Source organism: Triticum aestivum, chromosome 5D (assembly GCF_018294505.1).
Source record: "Triticum aestivum cultivar Chinese Spring chromosome 5D, IWGSC CS RefSeq v2.1, whole genome shotgun sequence".
NCBI classification, from domain to species: domain Eukaryota; kingdom Viridiplantae; phylum Streptophyta; class Magnoliopsida; order Poales; family Poaceae; genus Triticum; species Triticum aestivum.
In genome coordinates this window covers 339,440,275-339,455,618 of record NC_057808.1, presented here as the reverse complement: position 1 = coordinate 339,455,618, position 15,344 = coordinate 339,440,275, and the positions used below count along the sequence as shown (strand labels likewise).

Sequence of the window (15,344 nt, the reverse complement as noted above, 5' to 3'; positions counted from 1 at the left end):
TAAGTATTTCCCTCAGTTTTTGAGAACCAAGGTATCAATCCAGTAGGAGGCTACACACGAGTCCCTCGCACCTACACAAACAAATAAATCCTCGCAACTAACGCGATAAGGGGTTGTCAATCCCTACACGGTCGCTTACGAGAGTGAGATCTGATAGATATGATAACATAATTTTTTTTGTATTTTTATGATAAAGATGCAAAGTAAAGTAAACAAAATAAAAACAGTGCTAGAAATAGCTTGTTGTCGGGAGATTAATATGATGGAAGATATACCCGGGGGCCATAGGTTTCACTAGTGGCTTCTCTCGAGAGCATAAGTATTTACGGTGGGTGAACAAATTACTGTTGAGCAGTTGACATAATTGAGCATAGTTATGAGAATATCTAGGTATGATCATGTATATAGGCATCACGTCCGAAACAAGTAGACCGACTCCTGCCTGCATCTACTACTATTACTCCACACATCGACCGCTATCCAGCATGCATCTAGAGTATTAAGTTCATAAGAACAGAGTAACGCTTTAAGCAAGATGACATGATGTAGAGGGATAAACTCATGCAATATGATATAAACCCCATCTTGTTATCCTCGATGGCAACAATACAATACGTGCCTTGCTGCCCCTACTGTCACTGGGAAAGGACACCGCAAGATTGAACCCAAAGCTAAGCACTTCTCCCATTGCAAGAAAGATCAATCTAGTAGGCCAAACCAAACTGATAATTCGAAGAGACTTGCAAAGATAACCAATCATACATAAAAGAATTCAGAAGATTCAAATATTGTTCATAGATAAACTTGATCATAAACCCACAATTCATCGGTCTCAACAAACACACCGCAAAAGAAGATTACATCGAATAGATCTCCACAAGAGAGGGGGAGAACATTGTATTGAGATCCAAAAAGAGAGAGGAAGCCATCTAGCTAATAACTATGGACCTGAAGGTCTGAGGTAAACTACTCACACTTCATCGAAGAGGCTATGGTGTTGATGTAGAAGCCCTCCGTGATCGATGCCCCCTCCGGCGGAGCTCCGGAACAGGCCCCAAGATGGGATCTCACGGGTACAGAAGGTTGCGGCGGTGGAATTAGGTTTTTGGCTCCGTATCTGATCGTTTGGGGGTACGTAGGTATATATAGGAGGAAGGAGTACGTCGGTGGAGCAACGTGGGGCCCACGAGGGTGGAGGGCACGCCTGGGGGGGTAGGCGCGCCCCCCTACCTCGTGGCTTCCTGGTAGCTTTCTTAGCGTAGGGTCCAAGTCCTCTGGATCATGTTCGTTCCGAAAATCACGTTCCCGAAGGTTTCATTCCGTTTGGACTCCGTTTGATATTCTTTTTCCGCGAAACTCTGAAATAGGCAAAAAACAGCAATTCTGGGCTGGGCCTCCGGTTAATAGGTTAGTCCCAAAAATAATATAAAAGTGTATAATAAAGCCCAATAATGTCCAAAACAGAAGATAATATAGCATGGAGCAATCAAAAATTATAGATACGTTGGAGACGTATCACCTTGCCCTTCTTGGCATTAACACCCATACCCATATTATTATTATTCTCATGAGCACCCTCTCCCGCTTTCACGAAGACTTCTTTGATTGGGATAGGTTGCTTGGTCTTGTTCTTCTTCTTCTTCTTCTTCTTCGACTTGGGTACATACCCAAGTCCTTCCTTTGCTACAACTTCCTTTTGATTGCCAACAGGTCATGGAGATTCTTCTCGCCTTGTATACAAGTCACAAGGCCTTTCTCTAGTTGATCTTTCAAATTGGCATTCTCCTCCACAAGGTGCACATGCTCACAACAAGGGTTAGTAGCATTTGCATTATCAATTAGAGAGAAAGGAGGACATGTAGCTATCTCCTTGGTTAGCTTCACTTGGAGTTGATCAGGAGACTCCTTGAGGGAAGTGTGAACACTCTTTAAGACTTTGTGAGCCTTGTCGAGTGTATCAAACTCCTCTTTGAGTTTCTCATGATCAATCGCAAGTGCAACTTTCTCAGATTTAAGCACATGAGAAAGAACATTAGAATGATCAAGATCTTTTTGCAATTTAGAAAGAACAACGTTGTGTGACTCCTCAAGAGCCAAACGAAGTCCTCGCTCTTCCTCAAGAGCAATGGAAATATATCCAATCTCATCGGCATAATCACGACTATGTCCTTCCAACTTGGAGATAGTATCCTCATGAGACTCAATGATATCATTAGCCTCACCAAGTTGTTCTAAGAGAGCAACAAAGTGCTTCTTGGGTTCACCCTTGAGCTTACTCAAGAATTTTTTAAACTCATTCTGATCAACATTCATCACCTCACTATCATGTACATAATCTAACAATGAGGGAGTAGTAATGATGGTGGTTCTGATGTTGGGGGTTACCTTGTTGATACCTTTGTCCATAAGGCACTTGACGATGAGGTTCTCGTTGGGGGCACCGAAGAGAGACACCTTGGAAGGGGAAGAGGTGGCAGTGTCCACGGTTGCCGTTACCATTCCTTCACCACTTGTATCTTCATCATCATCACCGGAGGCATACTCTTCTTATTCCACCAAGCCCTTTTGAGGTATCTTCTTGGTCAAGTTGTTCTTGTTTGGGAAGGACTTGGCTTTGTCTTTGCGAATGAGTTTGCCACCGTTGTCTTCCCTCTTATCATAAGGACAATCCACCACAAAGTGACTCACATTGCCGCAATTGTAGCACGTCCTCACTCATTGTTTGTTCTTTGACCCACTTGAGTTGTTCTTGGAGAAGTTGGGCCTTGAGTGTCTCTTGTTCCCCCAAAATTGCCTTGACGCAAGAGCCATGTGCTCGTGGTAAGCATATTTGGTGTCTTCGGGGAAACTCTCTTCTTCTTCCTCCTCTTCTTATTCCGGAATGGCCTTTGCCTTCAAGGCAAGGTTGGGAGAGGCTTTGTTTGACCGGACACGAGCTAGAGCATTGTCGGCGGTCTTGTTCATGATGTTCATGGCAATGAACTCGTCCAACACTTCACTTGAAGACAAGGTGTGGAAATCCGGCCTTTGACGAATCACGGAGGACATGGCCTTGTTGAAAGGCATGATGGCCTTTGAGAAACTTGCGCTTTGATCCAATTGTCATCCGTATCCTTGCTCCCATGATCTTGAATAGCAACCGCAAGAGTTGTCACCCTCCGGTAGAGATCACGAGGATCCTCTTCTTCTAGCTTCACAAATTCATCGGCCTCATCAAGAACCACTTCAAAGTTGGACCGTTGGATGCTTGAGATCCCCTTGTACATAGATATGTTATGTTCCCAACAATCCTTTGCACGAGTGAAGGGGCGCAAGTGAGATAGATCTTCGGGAGGAAGCGCACCTTGAAGGATGAACAAAGCAGAGTGATTGTATCGATTGATCATGCGGGTAGAAGCCTTGCTCGATGATTCTCCAAAGATTTGTTGAGTTGTGATTCAAATGAGACTTGATGCGAAAAACCCAATTAGCAAAATCACCCTTAACAAGATTAGGAGGAGGACCAAGGTGGTTAATATGCGGTGTAGGGACCGGCCCTCCATAGACCGGTGGAGGGGGAACCGAGGCATAAGTTCATGTCCCATTATTGTTTTGAGGGGGAGAGGTTTGGGTACCTTTAGCCGCCTCCTTACCGGAATTTGCCACTGACTCCGATGCGGTGGGATTAACCACAAGCAATGGACCGGGAGAAGTTTTCAACCCCTCAAGTAATTCTTTAAGCATGGACTTGACCTCGGTCGTCATAGACGTCTTAAGTGAAGCCATAGCTTCATTTAAGTCGTCTCGTGTGATCGAAGTCAACTCCACGGCCTCAGGCACTTCCTCCTCTGTGTCAACCATACTCTTCGGGTGGTTAAACCCTTAATAACGAGAAGAGGCTCTGATACCAATTGAAAGGATCGATATGGTTGACTAGAGGGGGGTGAATAGGCAACTACCACTTTTTAACTTTTCTTAGCAAATTAGGGTTAGCAACAAATAGGTTGTCTAGATATGCAACTAGGTGAGCAGCAACACAAGCAAGACAAGCAAGCAAAGGATACAACACAAGTAAAGCTTGCACAATGTAAAGGTAAGAGATAACCACAAGTGGAGACGGTGAAGACGAGGATGTGTTACCGAAGTTCCTTCCCTTTGAGAGGAAGTACGTCTCCGTTGGAGCAGTGTGGAGGCACAATGCTCCCCAAGAAGCCACTAGGGCCACCGTATTCTCCTAACGCCCTCACACAATGCGAGATGCCGTGATTCCACTAGTGGTGCCCTTGAAGGCGGCAACCAGACCTTTACAAACAAGGTTGGGGCTCTCTCCACAATCGAATTGGAGGCTCCAACGACACCATAAAGCTTCACCACAATGGGATGTGACTCCGAGGTGACCTCTACCGTCTAGGGTGCTCAAACACCCAAGAGTAACAAGATCTGTAAGGGATTAGTTGGGGGAATCAAACTTCTCTTGGTGAAAGTGTAGATCTAGGCCTTCTCAAGCAATCCCTAAAGAATCAACAAGTTTGATTGGTTAGGGAGAGAGATCGGGCAAGAATGAGCTTGTGAGCAACAATGGAGTTTGGGGGAGGAAGAGGTAGTCAACTTAGAGAAAGAAGACTCCTTTTTATAGTGGGAGAAGGAATCCAACCGTTATGCTCCCACAGACCGTGCATAGTTTAACCTGAGCAATTCAGGGGAACGGTAGTGCCGCCGGAGCGGTACTACCACATGGAGCTATACCCGATACCAGCAGTAGTAGGGGTGGGCAGGGCGGTAATGCCGCTAGGAGCGGTACTTCCACCACGAACTGCCGCCCTACTTCTGCCCTAAGGATAGAACAGTCCAGAACAGACGAAATAAGCGGTACTTCCTGCGGTACTAGCCAGCGGTAGTTCTGCTGGAGCGGTACTACCGTGGCTAGCAGAGGTACTTCCGCTTAGCCTATGGGTGTGTGGTAAACCCGCGGTAGTTGAGAGGCAGTTAGCTCCGTAGTACCTACCATGGCAAACTACCGCTCTACTACCGCCCGTTTACAGAACCCAGAAATTAGGTGGAAGTAGGAGCCACACTGCTCAGCGACAGTACCACTAGAGCGGTACTACCGTTGAGCAGAGCGGTACTACTGCCTATCATGTTCTGACAAAGTTCAAGCACAAAGGAAGAACAAGCTCAATTGTTGGGAAAGAAAGGAGGGTGCAAGGGAAGTGTACATGATGATTCCACCCAAACCTTTTCGAAGCGGACCCCCTCTTAAATGTACGGTGTTCCTACGACTCAAGTCCACCGAAAAAGAAACGAAGAAAACACCGTCTTTATATATCTCCAGAGGGATTCAAATCGTCTTGTGCAACAAGGTAGCTTATGTGAAATGCTCAACCCACACGATTAATCCGCAAATGCATTGTCATCAATCACCAAAACTACTAAGGGAGAAATATACCCTAACAAAAAGGAAGCACAATAGGAAGTTGTCCTCTCTTTATTCTCTCTTCTGCTCTGGAGGCACCGCAGGGACTCCGCCTTTGGTTGTTTTGCTTCATTCTTTTATGGTAGATGATTATCACATTAACTACGCGACTTCACTATCATTCTGGGATTTCTTCCATAAAATATTATTTCCTCCAAAAGGCGGTACCACGCCAAGCATGCTGCCATCCCAAGTGTCCACCGCCCCGAGCACAAGCACACTGGATCGGCGCATGCGGTGCGCCCACCTTCATGGTGCACGCCCACACCGGCGTCTAGCATGCACTGAGAAAAATCGCTGCCGGTGGCCACACGCATTCACAGTGCACGCACATACCGGCGGCTAGCATGCAGACTGCACGCATGCACAGGCACTAATTGACGCAGGCAAGAACACACACTGCACCGGCGTCCACGCATACAACAGGGCACGAACGAGCCGCTCGGGCTGGACCGAGCCATAGGCAAGACGAGCATACTAACAAAAGAGGTGCGCAAAGGCAATAAAATCCCACAAAGTCTACCTTGTAGGCACAAAATAAATATTAAAATCATCACATAAATTGGGCTCATCAACTTCCTCAAGGTTAAGTCTTGCAAAAAAGTTCAGGAGTTCGAAAAATGTTCATAAATCCGGAAAAAGCTCTTGAATTCAAAAAACAAGTTCACGCAAAATTTGAGAAAAAGTTCATTAATTTGATAAAAGTTCATGAATTTGAAAATAAATCAAAATTTTGGTAAAAAATCATGAATTTGAAAAAGTTTAGAAAAAACTAAAAAAAACTTCAAGAATTTGTTTTCACGAATTCAAGAAATAGTCATGAATTTAGAAAAAAATCATGAATTTGAAGAAAGTTTGCGACTTTTGTAAAGTTCATCAATTTATAAAATTTGCAAATTAAGAAAGAAAAGGAAAAACGAAATATAGAAAACAGAAAAAGAAAAAGAAAAAGAAAAAGAAAAAGGAAAAAAAGCTAAACAAATGAAATACCGGCTGGAAGCTTATGAGCTTCCCAAAACCAGCCAGAAACTATGCAAAAGTCATAATGGTTCAGCGTTATTTTGGGGTGTGGGGAGCTCCAGAGCAATTAGTTGACAAGTGCTCCTTCAGGAGTCTCGCAACGATCGCTTGCGAGTGGGCTGAGAGCGTGCTTTCGGCCGCCATCAGGTGTCGCGCTCTGAGCGCTTCTTCCGGATTTTATTTTTTATTTTTTCGCACACATTTTCGGCTTTTAAACAGGTTTTCCTGATTTTTTTTGACTTTTTGGTTTTCACCGGTCTTCCTTAACTTTTGGGTCAATTTTACTTTTTCAAAAAAGAACTTTTTTAACGGTAAAATGCGTTTTTTATTCCGCGAGAGGCATAGTTTTGCTTTTGCGAGAGGCACAAACCATGCCTCTCGAAAAACAAAAAAAATGCATTTTATTTTTTCTTTCTTTCGTGAGAGGCACGATTTTGCTTCCGCGAGAGGCACAGTTGTGTGCTTTCGCGAGAGGCACGGCCTCGGAAAGGAAAAAAACGTATTTTCTGTTTTTTTTCTACCACAAGAAGCACAGTTTTACTTCCGCGAGAGGCACGACCGTGCCTCTTGGAAACGAAAAAAACACGTTTTCTGCTTTTTTTTCTTCCGCGTGAGGCACGGTTTTGCTCCCTGGAGAGGCATGACTGTGCCTCTTTCGAAAAGGAAAAAACCGTGCTCCCGGTTTGATTTAAAAAAAAAAAGTTCGTAAAAATCTATTAACATGGGATCTTGTTTTGAAGTTCTTGACGCAAGGAATCCAACAGTGAAAACGGTTCGAGATTTGGATGCACGGTTTAAGAGATAAAATGTTTTGAATAAACGAATCTACGAAAAAAGGGAAAACTCCCAGTTTCCCACAAGTGGCGCGTTGCACCACTTGTCACAACCTGAGGAGGTGGAAGTGATCTTTGCAATGAGTACTCCGCAATTAGTGATTCCAGGGGAGCTCCTACTGGGTGCGTGAGGTGCTGGCGAACTAGCAGCGCGCACCCCCTCCCTCCCGCGCGCCCCTATTTAACTGGCCCATGAGCGGGGCAGGAGCGCCAACTTTTTAATTTTGTTTTTTGTTTTTGCTTTTTCTCCGTTTTTCTTTTTCTTCTTTAAATAATTCGAGTTTTTGAAAAAATTTCAAAATTCAAAAAAAATGCGCATTCCGAAAAAGTTCATGGAGCCAAAAGTGTCCTTGAATTCGAATAATGTTCATGAATTTCAAAAAATGTTTGTCAAAAACTAAAATGTTCCCTAAAATTCAAAAAATGTTCGTTGTTTCAAAAACATGTTCACGTACACCAAAATGTACATAATTTCAACAAATATCCGTAAATTTGAAAATGTTCAAAATTGAAAAAATAAGCAATTTTTAGTTTTGATGAAGAAAATTTGAAATTTTGATGATTATCGGACAAATTTTGAATTAGATGAACATTTGTAGAAATCAGTGAAGAAATTTCGAATTAGATGAACATTTTTTGAAAATGATGAAAACAAATTCGAATTTAGTGAAAAAAATTAATTCGATGAACAAATTTTGAATTTGATGAACAATTTTTCAAATCCCAATGAACAACAAATGAATTCGATGAACATTTTTTGGGGTTCGATGAACACAAAAATACTTGTGAATTTGAAAAGAAAATTCACAAAAAAATGTTGACGAATTTTAAAAATGTCATGATTTTATAAAATATTCATGAATTTACAAAAATATTCATGAATTCATAAAATGTTCGTAAACTTTAAGGGTGTTCGCAGAAAAAGAAAAGGAAAGAAAAAGAAAAGTTAAAAAGAAAAAGGAAGAGAAAAGGGAAAAGGGAAAAATAAAAAAAGTAAAATAAACATAAAAGAAAAATAGAAAGGAAAAGGAAAATAAAGAAAAAATCAAAAGGAAAATAAAAAACGGGTACAGGGAAGGTTCTAGAACCTTCCCAAAATCGGTATGGATAAAATACTATATTGGGCCGGCCAAATACTCGATCTGGCTATTAACTGGCACATAAAGCGTCGAATAGGAATTGGCATGCGCTATTTCCTAGGGCACAATTACTTTTATGCCTTTGGTTATATGCATTAGGATAATTTTTTTCTTATCAAATTTGATATTCAAATTCTAGGGTCAAATTGTCTCTTCATAGCAGAAAAGAAAAACATTCTCTTCGTCAGGTGGCAAATTAGGAAAAGCGTAGAATGCATCATAAATCCTAAAACTATCCCAGGTATGTCAGCTTAGTCCTATAACTTTGAAACTGCACTTTTTGGTCCTAAAACTATTGGAGGTGTGTCAGTCCTATAACTTCAAAACTGGAGTTTTAGATCCTAATGCTATTGGAGGTGTGCCAGTTTAGTTTTATAACTTTGAATCTGCAGGCCAGCGGTGGCATGATGGCTTGAGTTCCAGCGAGGAGAGTAGACCGGTCATCTCAGCCTCACTTGTAGTAGCAGAATGACACGTCACACAACGTCCAATTGCTACCCACCTGTGACTGTTATTGGGGTTGCGTCATTCTCACCGACCTTTGCGTCAGCTTCGCGGTTTCCGCGCACTCCTCTGCATCGTCCGGCAGCAGCAACAATTCCCCACTTGTTGTCATGCTCGTGCCAAGCAACAACCTGCACGACGAGCTCTGAGGGAAGAGTGTAGGGGTAAAGACAATGTCATGAGAGAGAGAGGTGGTATGGCGTCTTCCATCCCGATTGGCTTGGGGTCTCCCCGGCGGCCGCGTCGTCGAGGGAGAGGGATGTCATCCTCCATGCTGACTGGATCGGGGTCTCCTCGGCGGCCGCGCCAAACCTTTCAGCGAGGCTGCCCTGTAGCTCATGGTCATGCAGGGTGTTGGGCGTGCAGGTTGCAACACACACTGTGCTATGGAAGCGTATAAACCACTTTTGGGAAGTAAACACAGATAAAGGGCTCATTTGAAAACAAAAATGCAGCATAGATGCTGGACATGCTAGCTTAGGACTTGAGATGAACAAACTTAATTAGTTTTGCGATTCAAAATTGCATTTTCGAATTTATAAGACTGAACTGACACACCTTCAATAGTTTTGGGATTCAAAACTGCACTTTTTAAAGTTATATGACTAAACTGATACACCTTCAATAATTCTTGAACAAAAACTGCAGTTGTAAAGTTATAAGACTAAACTGACACGCCTACCGGAGTTTTAGGACCTATGATGCATTTTACTCTTAGAAAAATTTGCAACTTCTTATTTTCTTCGAGGTCAATATTCACAGAAAAGAAAAACTCAGCACCGCAGCCAGAAGCGACCCGCGATTGGCCCGACGGTGGTCTGTCCCACCTGTCAGCGGCCGAGCAGCGCACCTTCACACCGGTGACAACGCGCGTGGCTTGCAGGAAGACCACGGCCGCAGCAGCCTCTGCTCTCTCGCGTCTCAACCCCTCTCCCTCTCCGACGATTCGAAGCCACTTCCGATGCCGGCGATCGCCTGCGGCGCCTGCGCGGCTGCCTTCCTCTCCTCCGCCCACGCCCGTAGCCCTCCGCCGCCTTCCGGGAGCTTCCGGAAGCTCGTCTCGCCCACCCCCAGGCGGCTAGGGCACCGGCTGGCCGCTCCTATGGCCTCCACCGTCGACTCGCCCGGCAGTTCCTCCGACTTCGCCAAGCGCATGGACCGCGCCTGGCTCATCTCCAAGGTGCGCGCCTGAATCGCTGCTCCAATTTTCTCTCCGCGTTGATGCTTGCTTATCAATGCCTTAACTGAAATAGGCAAATTGTGGCGAATTTCTCGCGCGAATCTGCTCAATTAAACACTCCTTTTGGAAAACTTTGTTGGTTGTCTGATAAATTCAGTGGCGCAAGATTCCAGGATTCATATAGTCTGTTGATGGTGTTGAATGGCGAACTCTGTATTTGGAAACATTGGTTCAGTTGAGCTTGCTGCACCTCTGCAACTACTCCCTCTGTAAACTTATATAAGAGCGTTTAGATCACTACTTTAGTATTCTAAACGCTCTTATATTAGTTTACGGAGGGAGTACTTATTAAATACCGCAGTAATAAGTGCAATACTAGGACTTATTTCTAACAAAGTTTTGACAAGTGCCTGTGTACTTGTATATGTTGAGTAAATAGGCAATTTTTCGACTAATTTAATCCATAGATAAATCACTAGCATGGCATTGAAAGAATTAACGACATTCTGATTCTGATCTAGACAAGCACGTACTATGCAAACAGTAGACACATCTACACATAATGCTAGTACTGCTAATACGAAAATAAACATGAGCGGGATAAACGTGTTATACCCTCCAGTAGGCCAGGCAGAAGCCGCGGCCGCGGCGTCGTCAGCTGCCTTCTTGTCGGTCTCGAGCTTCTCGGCGGCGAGACGGTCGGCTTCGGTCTGAGACATGGTGTTGACGAAGACGACGCGGACGTAGAGGAAGTAGCGGATCGGAGGCGAGCAGTCGCGTGGTCGCTTCCCAAAAACCTATTCGCCCCTCTCCCGTACAGGATCCGGAGAGGCGGGGTTTCAGAGACCTGCTCTCCCGTCGACCGTGTACGCGGCGGACGGGATGGAGTCACCGGCGGCAGCGGCAACAAAGGAACGACGGTGGGCGTAGAGCGTGGAGCAGATGTGATCTGTTCGTGGCGGCTAGGGTTAGGAGACACCTCACACTTATATAGGCGCAGCCGCGTGGAGAGACGTGGGCTCGACCCACGTCCGAGTCCGTGACAGCCCACGATCCGACGTCTCAAATCGTGGCCCAGCTATCAGAAAACTCTCCATTACCGACTGTCAAAAATAGGCGCATAGGTGTGAGCTCGGCTCGGCTCATTCCCGCAACCCGCGGCGCGTTGTGACAAGGCGTGGCGTGGCGAGGCGATTGACGGAGGAGTGCGCGAGGGCCTCTTCTCTTCTCAAGCTCCAATAGCATGTGGAAGAGAAACCATTATAAGGAGGTCCAACTCCTCTCCATCTTCTGGGGTGGGACCAAACTTCCCACTACACCTAGTGCCACTAAACCCACATGGGCCCTTAGAGATTTTCAGAAATTGTTAGATGGGCCCTAGGCTATATTTGGAATTACACAAAAAAGAATTTTCATCGGAAAGAGGTCTACGAAGACTTGGGAAAACGTCGACATTTGCTGGCTTATTTGGCAAAGAAAAATAGAGTACGTTATAAGAAATTAATCGGTCCGTTGAATATTCGGGAGCAGTAATTTATGCCTAGGGCCCATCTAACAATTTCTAAAAATCTGTAAGGGCCCATGTGGGTTTAGTGTGGGAAGTTTGGTCCACCCCTGAAGATGGAGAGGAGTTGGACCTCCTTATAAGGGTTTCTCTTCCACATGCTATTGGAGCTTGAGAAGAGAAGAGGCCCTCGCGCACTCCTCCTCCGCCGCTCGCCTCGCCACACCACGCCTCATCACGACGCGCCGCGGGTTGCGGGAATGAGCCGAGCCGAGCTCACACCTATGCGCTTATTTTTGCTAGTCAGTAATGGGGAGTTTTCTGACAGTTGGGCCACGATTTGAGACGTTGGATCGTGGGCTGTCACGGACTCGGACGTGGGTCGAGCCCACGTCTCTCCACGTGGTTGCGCCTATATAAGTGTGAGGTGTCTCCTAACCCTAGCCGCCACGAACAGATCACATCTGCTCCACGCGCTACGCCCACTGACGTTCCTTTGCTGCTGCTGCCGCCGATGACTCCATCCCGTCCGCCGCGTACACGGTCGACGGGAGAGCAGGTCTCCGAAACCCCGCCTCTCCGGATCCTGTACAGGAGAGGGGCAAATAGGTTTTTGGGAAGCGACCACGTGACTGCTCGCCTCCAATCCGCTACTTCCTCTACGTCCGCGTTGTCTTCGTCAACACCATGTCTCAGACCGAAGCCGACCGTCTCACCGCCGAGAAGCTCGAGGCCGACAAGAAGGCAGCTGACGACGCCGCGGCTGCCACCGCCGCCGCGGCTTCTGCCTGGCCTACTGGAGGGTATAACACGTTTATCCCGCTCCTGTTTATTTTCGTTTTAGCAGTACTAGCATTATGTGTAGATGTGTCTACTGTTTGCATAGTACGTGCTTGTCTAGTTCAGAATCAGTATGTCGTTAATTCTGTCAATGCCATGCTAGTGATTTATCTATGGATTAAATTAGTCGAAAAATTGCCTATTTACTCAATAGTATACACTTTGTGGGAAAGTTCTCAGATGTTGATCTGCTTCAAACACGTTAGTTTGGGAACTTGGGATCCCTTGCTAGTTTTGTTTGTTGAGGTGAATGAAGTGCTTGCAGACACTGTTGCCCCTAGAGCTGTCAGCATTTTGGAGTGCATGCATCAGACATAGTAGTGATTCTGTTAGAATGAGCTGTTCCACACAATCACCAAATGTGTATGTACTTTATGTGAGCTTTGAACAGCTTGATTCTGCATTGCTAGTTACAACTAGTTATCCATGTCGTAAAGAGGTACTAATTGATCAGTCGTGTAGTTCTGCATAGGGCGGTAGTGTAGTGGTAGGCTTATTGCGGTTGTTCCATTTTGAATCATGTATTCTACCAGGAATCCTTCTGAAATAAAAGGCGGATGTTCCAGGAATACAACTATAGAGGAGTGCTTATATCTTTTCTCACTGTTCTGTGAACTAATTCTTTTTTTTAATGGATTTTAAATTTTCTTTTGAACGGTTCGAGTCCTGCAAATAGCCTCTTGCAGAAATGCAGGGAAAGGCTGCGTACAAAAGACCCAAAGTGGTTGGACCTTTCTCTGGACCCTGCCCAAGCGGGAGCTACATGCACTGGGCTGTCCTAACGGCTCTGTGCACTAATTCTAGAGCACCTGTCATTCATTAATGCTAAGGGTAGATTAATAACTTAAACAGAAGGCTTGGGAATTTCTCGCGTGAACGTACTGAATTAGATACTCCTTTTGGAAAACTTGGTTAGGTTTTCCGATAAATTCGTTTGGCGCAAGAGTTCAGGATTCATATATTTTATTGATGGTGTTGGCTGGTGAACTGTGTATTTGGAATCATTGGTTCAATTAAGCTTACTGCACCTCTGCAACTAATAAATACCGCAGTAATAAGTTCAATAGGACTTATTTCTAAGAAAGTTTTGACAAGTGCATGTTTACTTGTACACACTTTCTGGGAAAGTTCAGATATTGATCTGCTTCAAACATGTTAGTTTGGGAACTTGGGATCCATTGTTAGGTTTGTTTGTTAAGGTGAATGAAGTGTTTGCAGACACTGTTGGCCCTAGCTCTCAGAATTGTGGAGTGCATGTATCAGACATAGTAGTGATTCTAGAAAACCGAACTGTTTCACACAATCACCAAATGTGTATGTAGTATGTACTTTGTGTGAGCTTTGAACAGCTTGATTCTGTATGAGTAGTTGCAAATAGTTATCCATGTAGTAACCAAAGAGGTACTAACTGCTAACTCTCATAGTTTCGCAGAGGGCGGTAATGTAGTGGTAGGCTTATTGGCGCTGGTCCATCTTGAATCATGTATTCTAACAGGAATCCTTCTCAAAGTACATGCTTGCAGATTCTGTTAATATAATGGACAACGATCTAGTTTGGACATGATGGACCAGGAAACGGGAGTGCCACAGTTTGTCCACATCTTCTCTAAAACTGTAACTAGGGAACAATGTATGATTTAGGTTCTTTTGAACGGGTATATGATGTAGGTTTGTACATTGTTTTAATATGCTTTAGAAGAAATATATGGTTGTTTACTTGCATTTGTCTTGCATAAAAGGCAACCTGATAAGTGTTATGGTTTCTTGTAGTTCCATCTTGTGATTCTGGTAATAGGAAAACAAAGTCGAACGGCAGCACGGTTACAGAATTTTTCATTCTTCTTACAACATTACCCTTTTGCTGTAATCTTACATTCATGTTGTGGTGATATGCAGCAACCAAGTCCGACTTCTTGTTCATCTTGTCAATCCACTGGCGATGTGGAGTGCAGGTGGTGTGCAGGCACAGGCTTCTTTATCCTTGGCAACAATATGTTGTGTGAAGTACCCTCGAAGAATACAAGATGTGTGATTTGCTCTGGAAAGGTAGTGTAACTACAAGTCTATAAATTGTACTGTGTGGTACATGATCAAATCCTGCATTTGCGTTTGATGTCATGACTATTTCATGTGAAAAAAACAGTAACATGTTTTATATTGATACAAAATTTTACCTGACTAGATGGTAGTAGTATGTTATATTATTGTAGCACACATTACATATTCATTTGATTCCAGGGCTTTTCACGTTGCGCTGATTGCAAGGGAACCGGGTTTCGCGCCAAGTGGCTTGAAGAGCCCCCTGTTGACAAATGAACATCAGAAGTCAACCATAAACTTTACTATTTTACAGTACCTCTGTCCAAATTCCTCTGTTTGTAAACGATGGCACAGTAATCATTTTGTGATTGCGTCGGTTCCATCGATGGGGGTGAAATGGTGTCAGTTTTTCAATATATCTTTTGTGTAAGAATGTGAATAATGTTTCTAGCTCCTGTCCCATCATATCCCTCTAACCAAATGCCACCCTGTTCTCCGAAGCAGAGCTTGATCTGTTGCTGCAGAGGGTGTTTCGGAATTTTCGCATCAATGATTTCAACTTGTTTTAGTTCATTTTCCCCTTCCCCTTATAAATTGCCAATCTGGGAAATAAATCGTGGATGACAAATGACATTATCAATTGGGCCTTTTTCTGTTTAGGGGTTTTCCAATGGTGCAGCAACATTTATCTATTTTCGTTGTGATGTTTGCATACAACCTCTGTACCAAAATGTAAGACGTTTCTTGGTTTTGCATAGGGCACAAAAAACTTCTTATATTTTGTTACGTAAGAGTTGGAAGTAATTCATGCTCCGCTTTCTCTCTCTGCGTA

The 15,344-nt window shown here is 44.3% G+C and overlaps 1 protein-coding gene across 1 annotated transcript; it reads left to right on the top strand.

Annotated features, from left to right (window-relative positions):
- Nucleotides 1–9,816: 9,816 nt before the first annotated feature.
- On the top strand, nucleotides 9,817–15,085 carry LOC123121602 (protein disulfide-isomerase LQY1, chloroplastic). The gene is made up of 3 exons (XM_044541621.1): nucleotides 9,817–10,128; nucleotides 14,369–14,518; nucleotides 14,711–15,085. Exons 1-3 carry the CDS (start codon nucleotides 9,910–9,912, stop codon nucleotides 14,786–14,788), a joined length of 447 nt encoding a protein of 148 aa, XP_044397556.1. The 5' UTR covers nucleotides 9,817–9,909; the 3' UTR covers nucleotides 14,789–15,085.
- Nucleotides 15,086–15,344: the final 259 nt, after the last annotated feature.

Bases quoted from the DNA above. Each gene is read 5' to 3' on its own strand.
- LOC123121602 (XM_044541621.1), top strand. From the start codon at position 9,910: ATGCCGGCGATCGCCTGCGGCGCCTGCGCGGCTGCCTTCCTCTCCTCC. The intron at 10,129-14,368 runs GTGCGCGCCTGA...GGTGATATGCAG, and splicing joins GCGCCTGGCTCATCTCCAAG to CAACCAAGTCCGACTTCTTG. The intron at 14,519-14,710 runs GTAGTGTAACTA...ATTTGATTCCAG, and splicing joins GTGTGATTTGCTCTGGAAAG to GGCTTTTCACGTTGCGCTGA.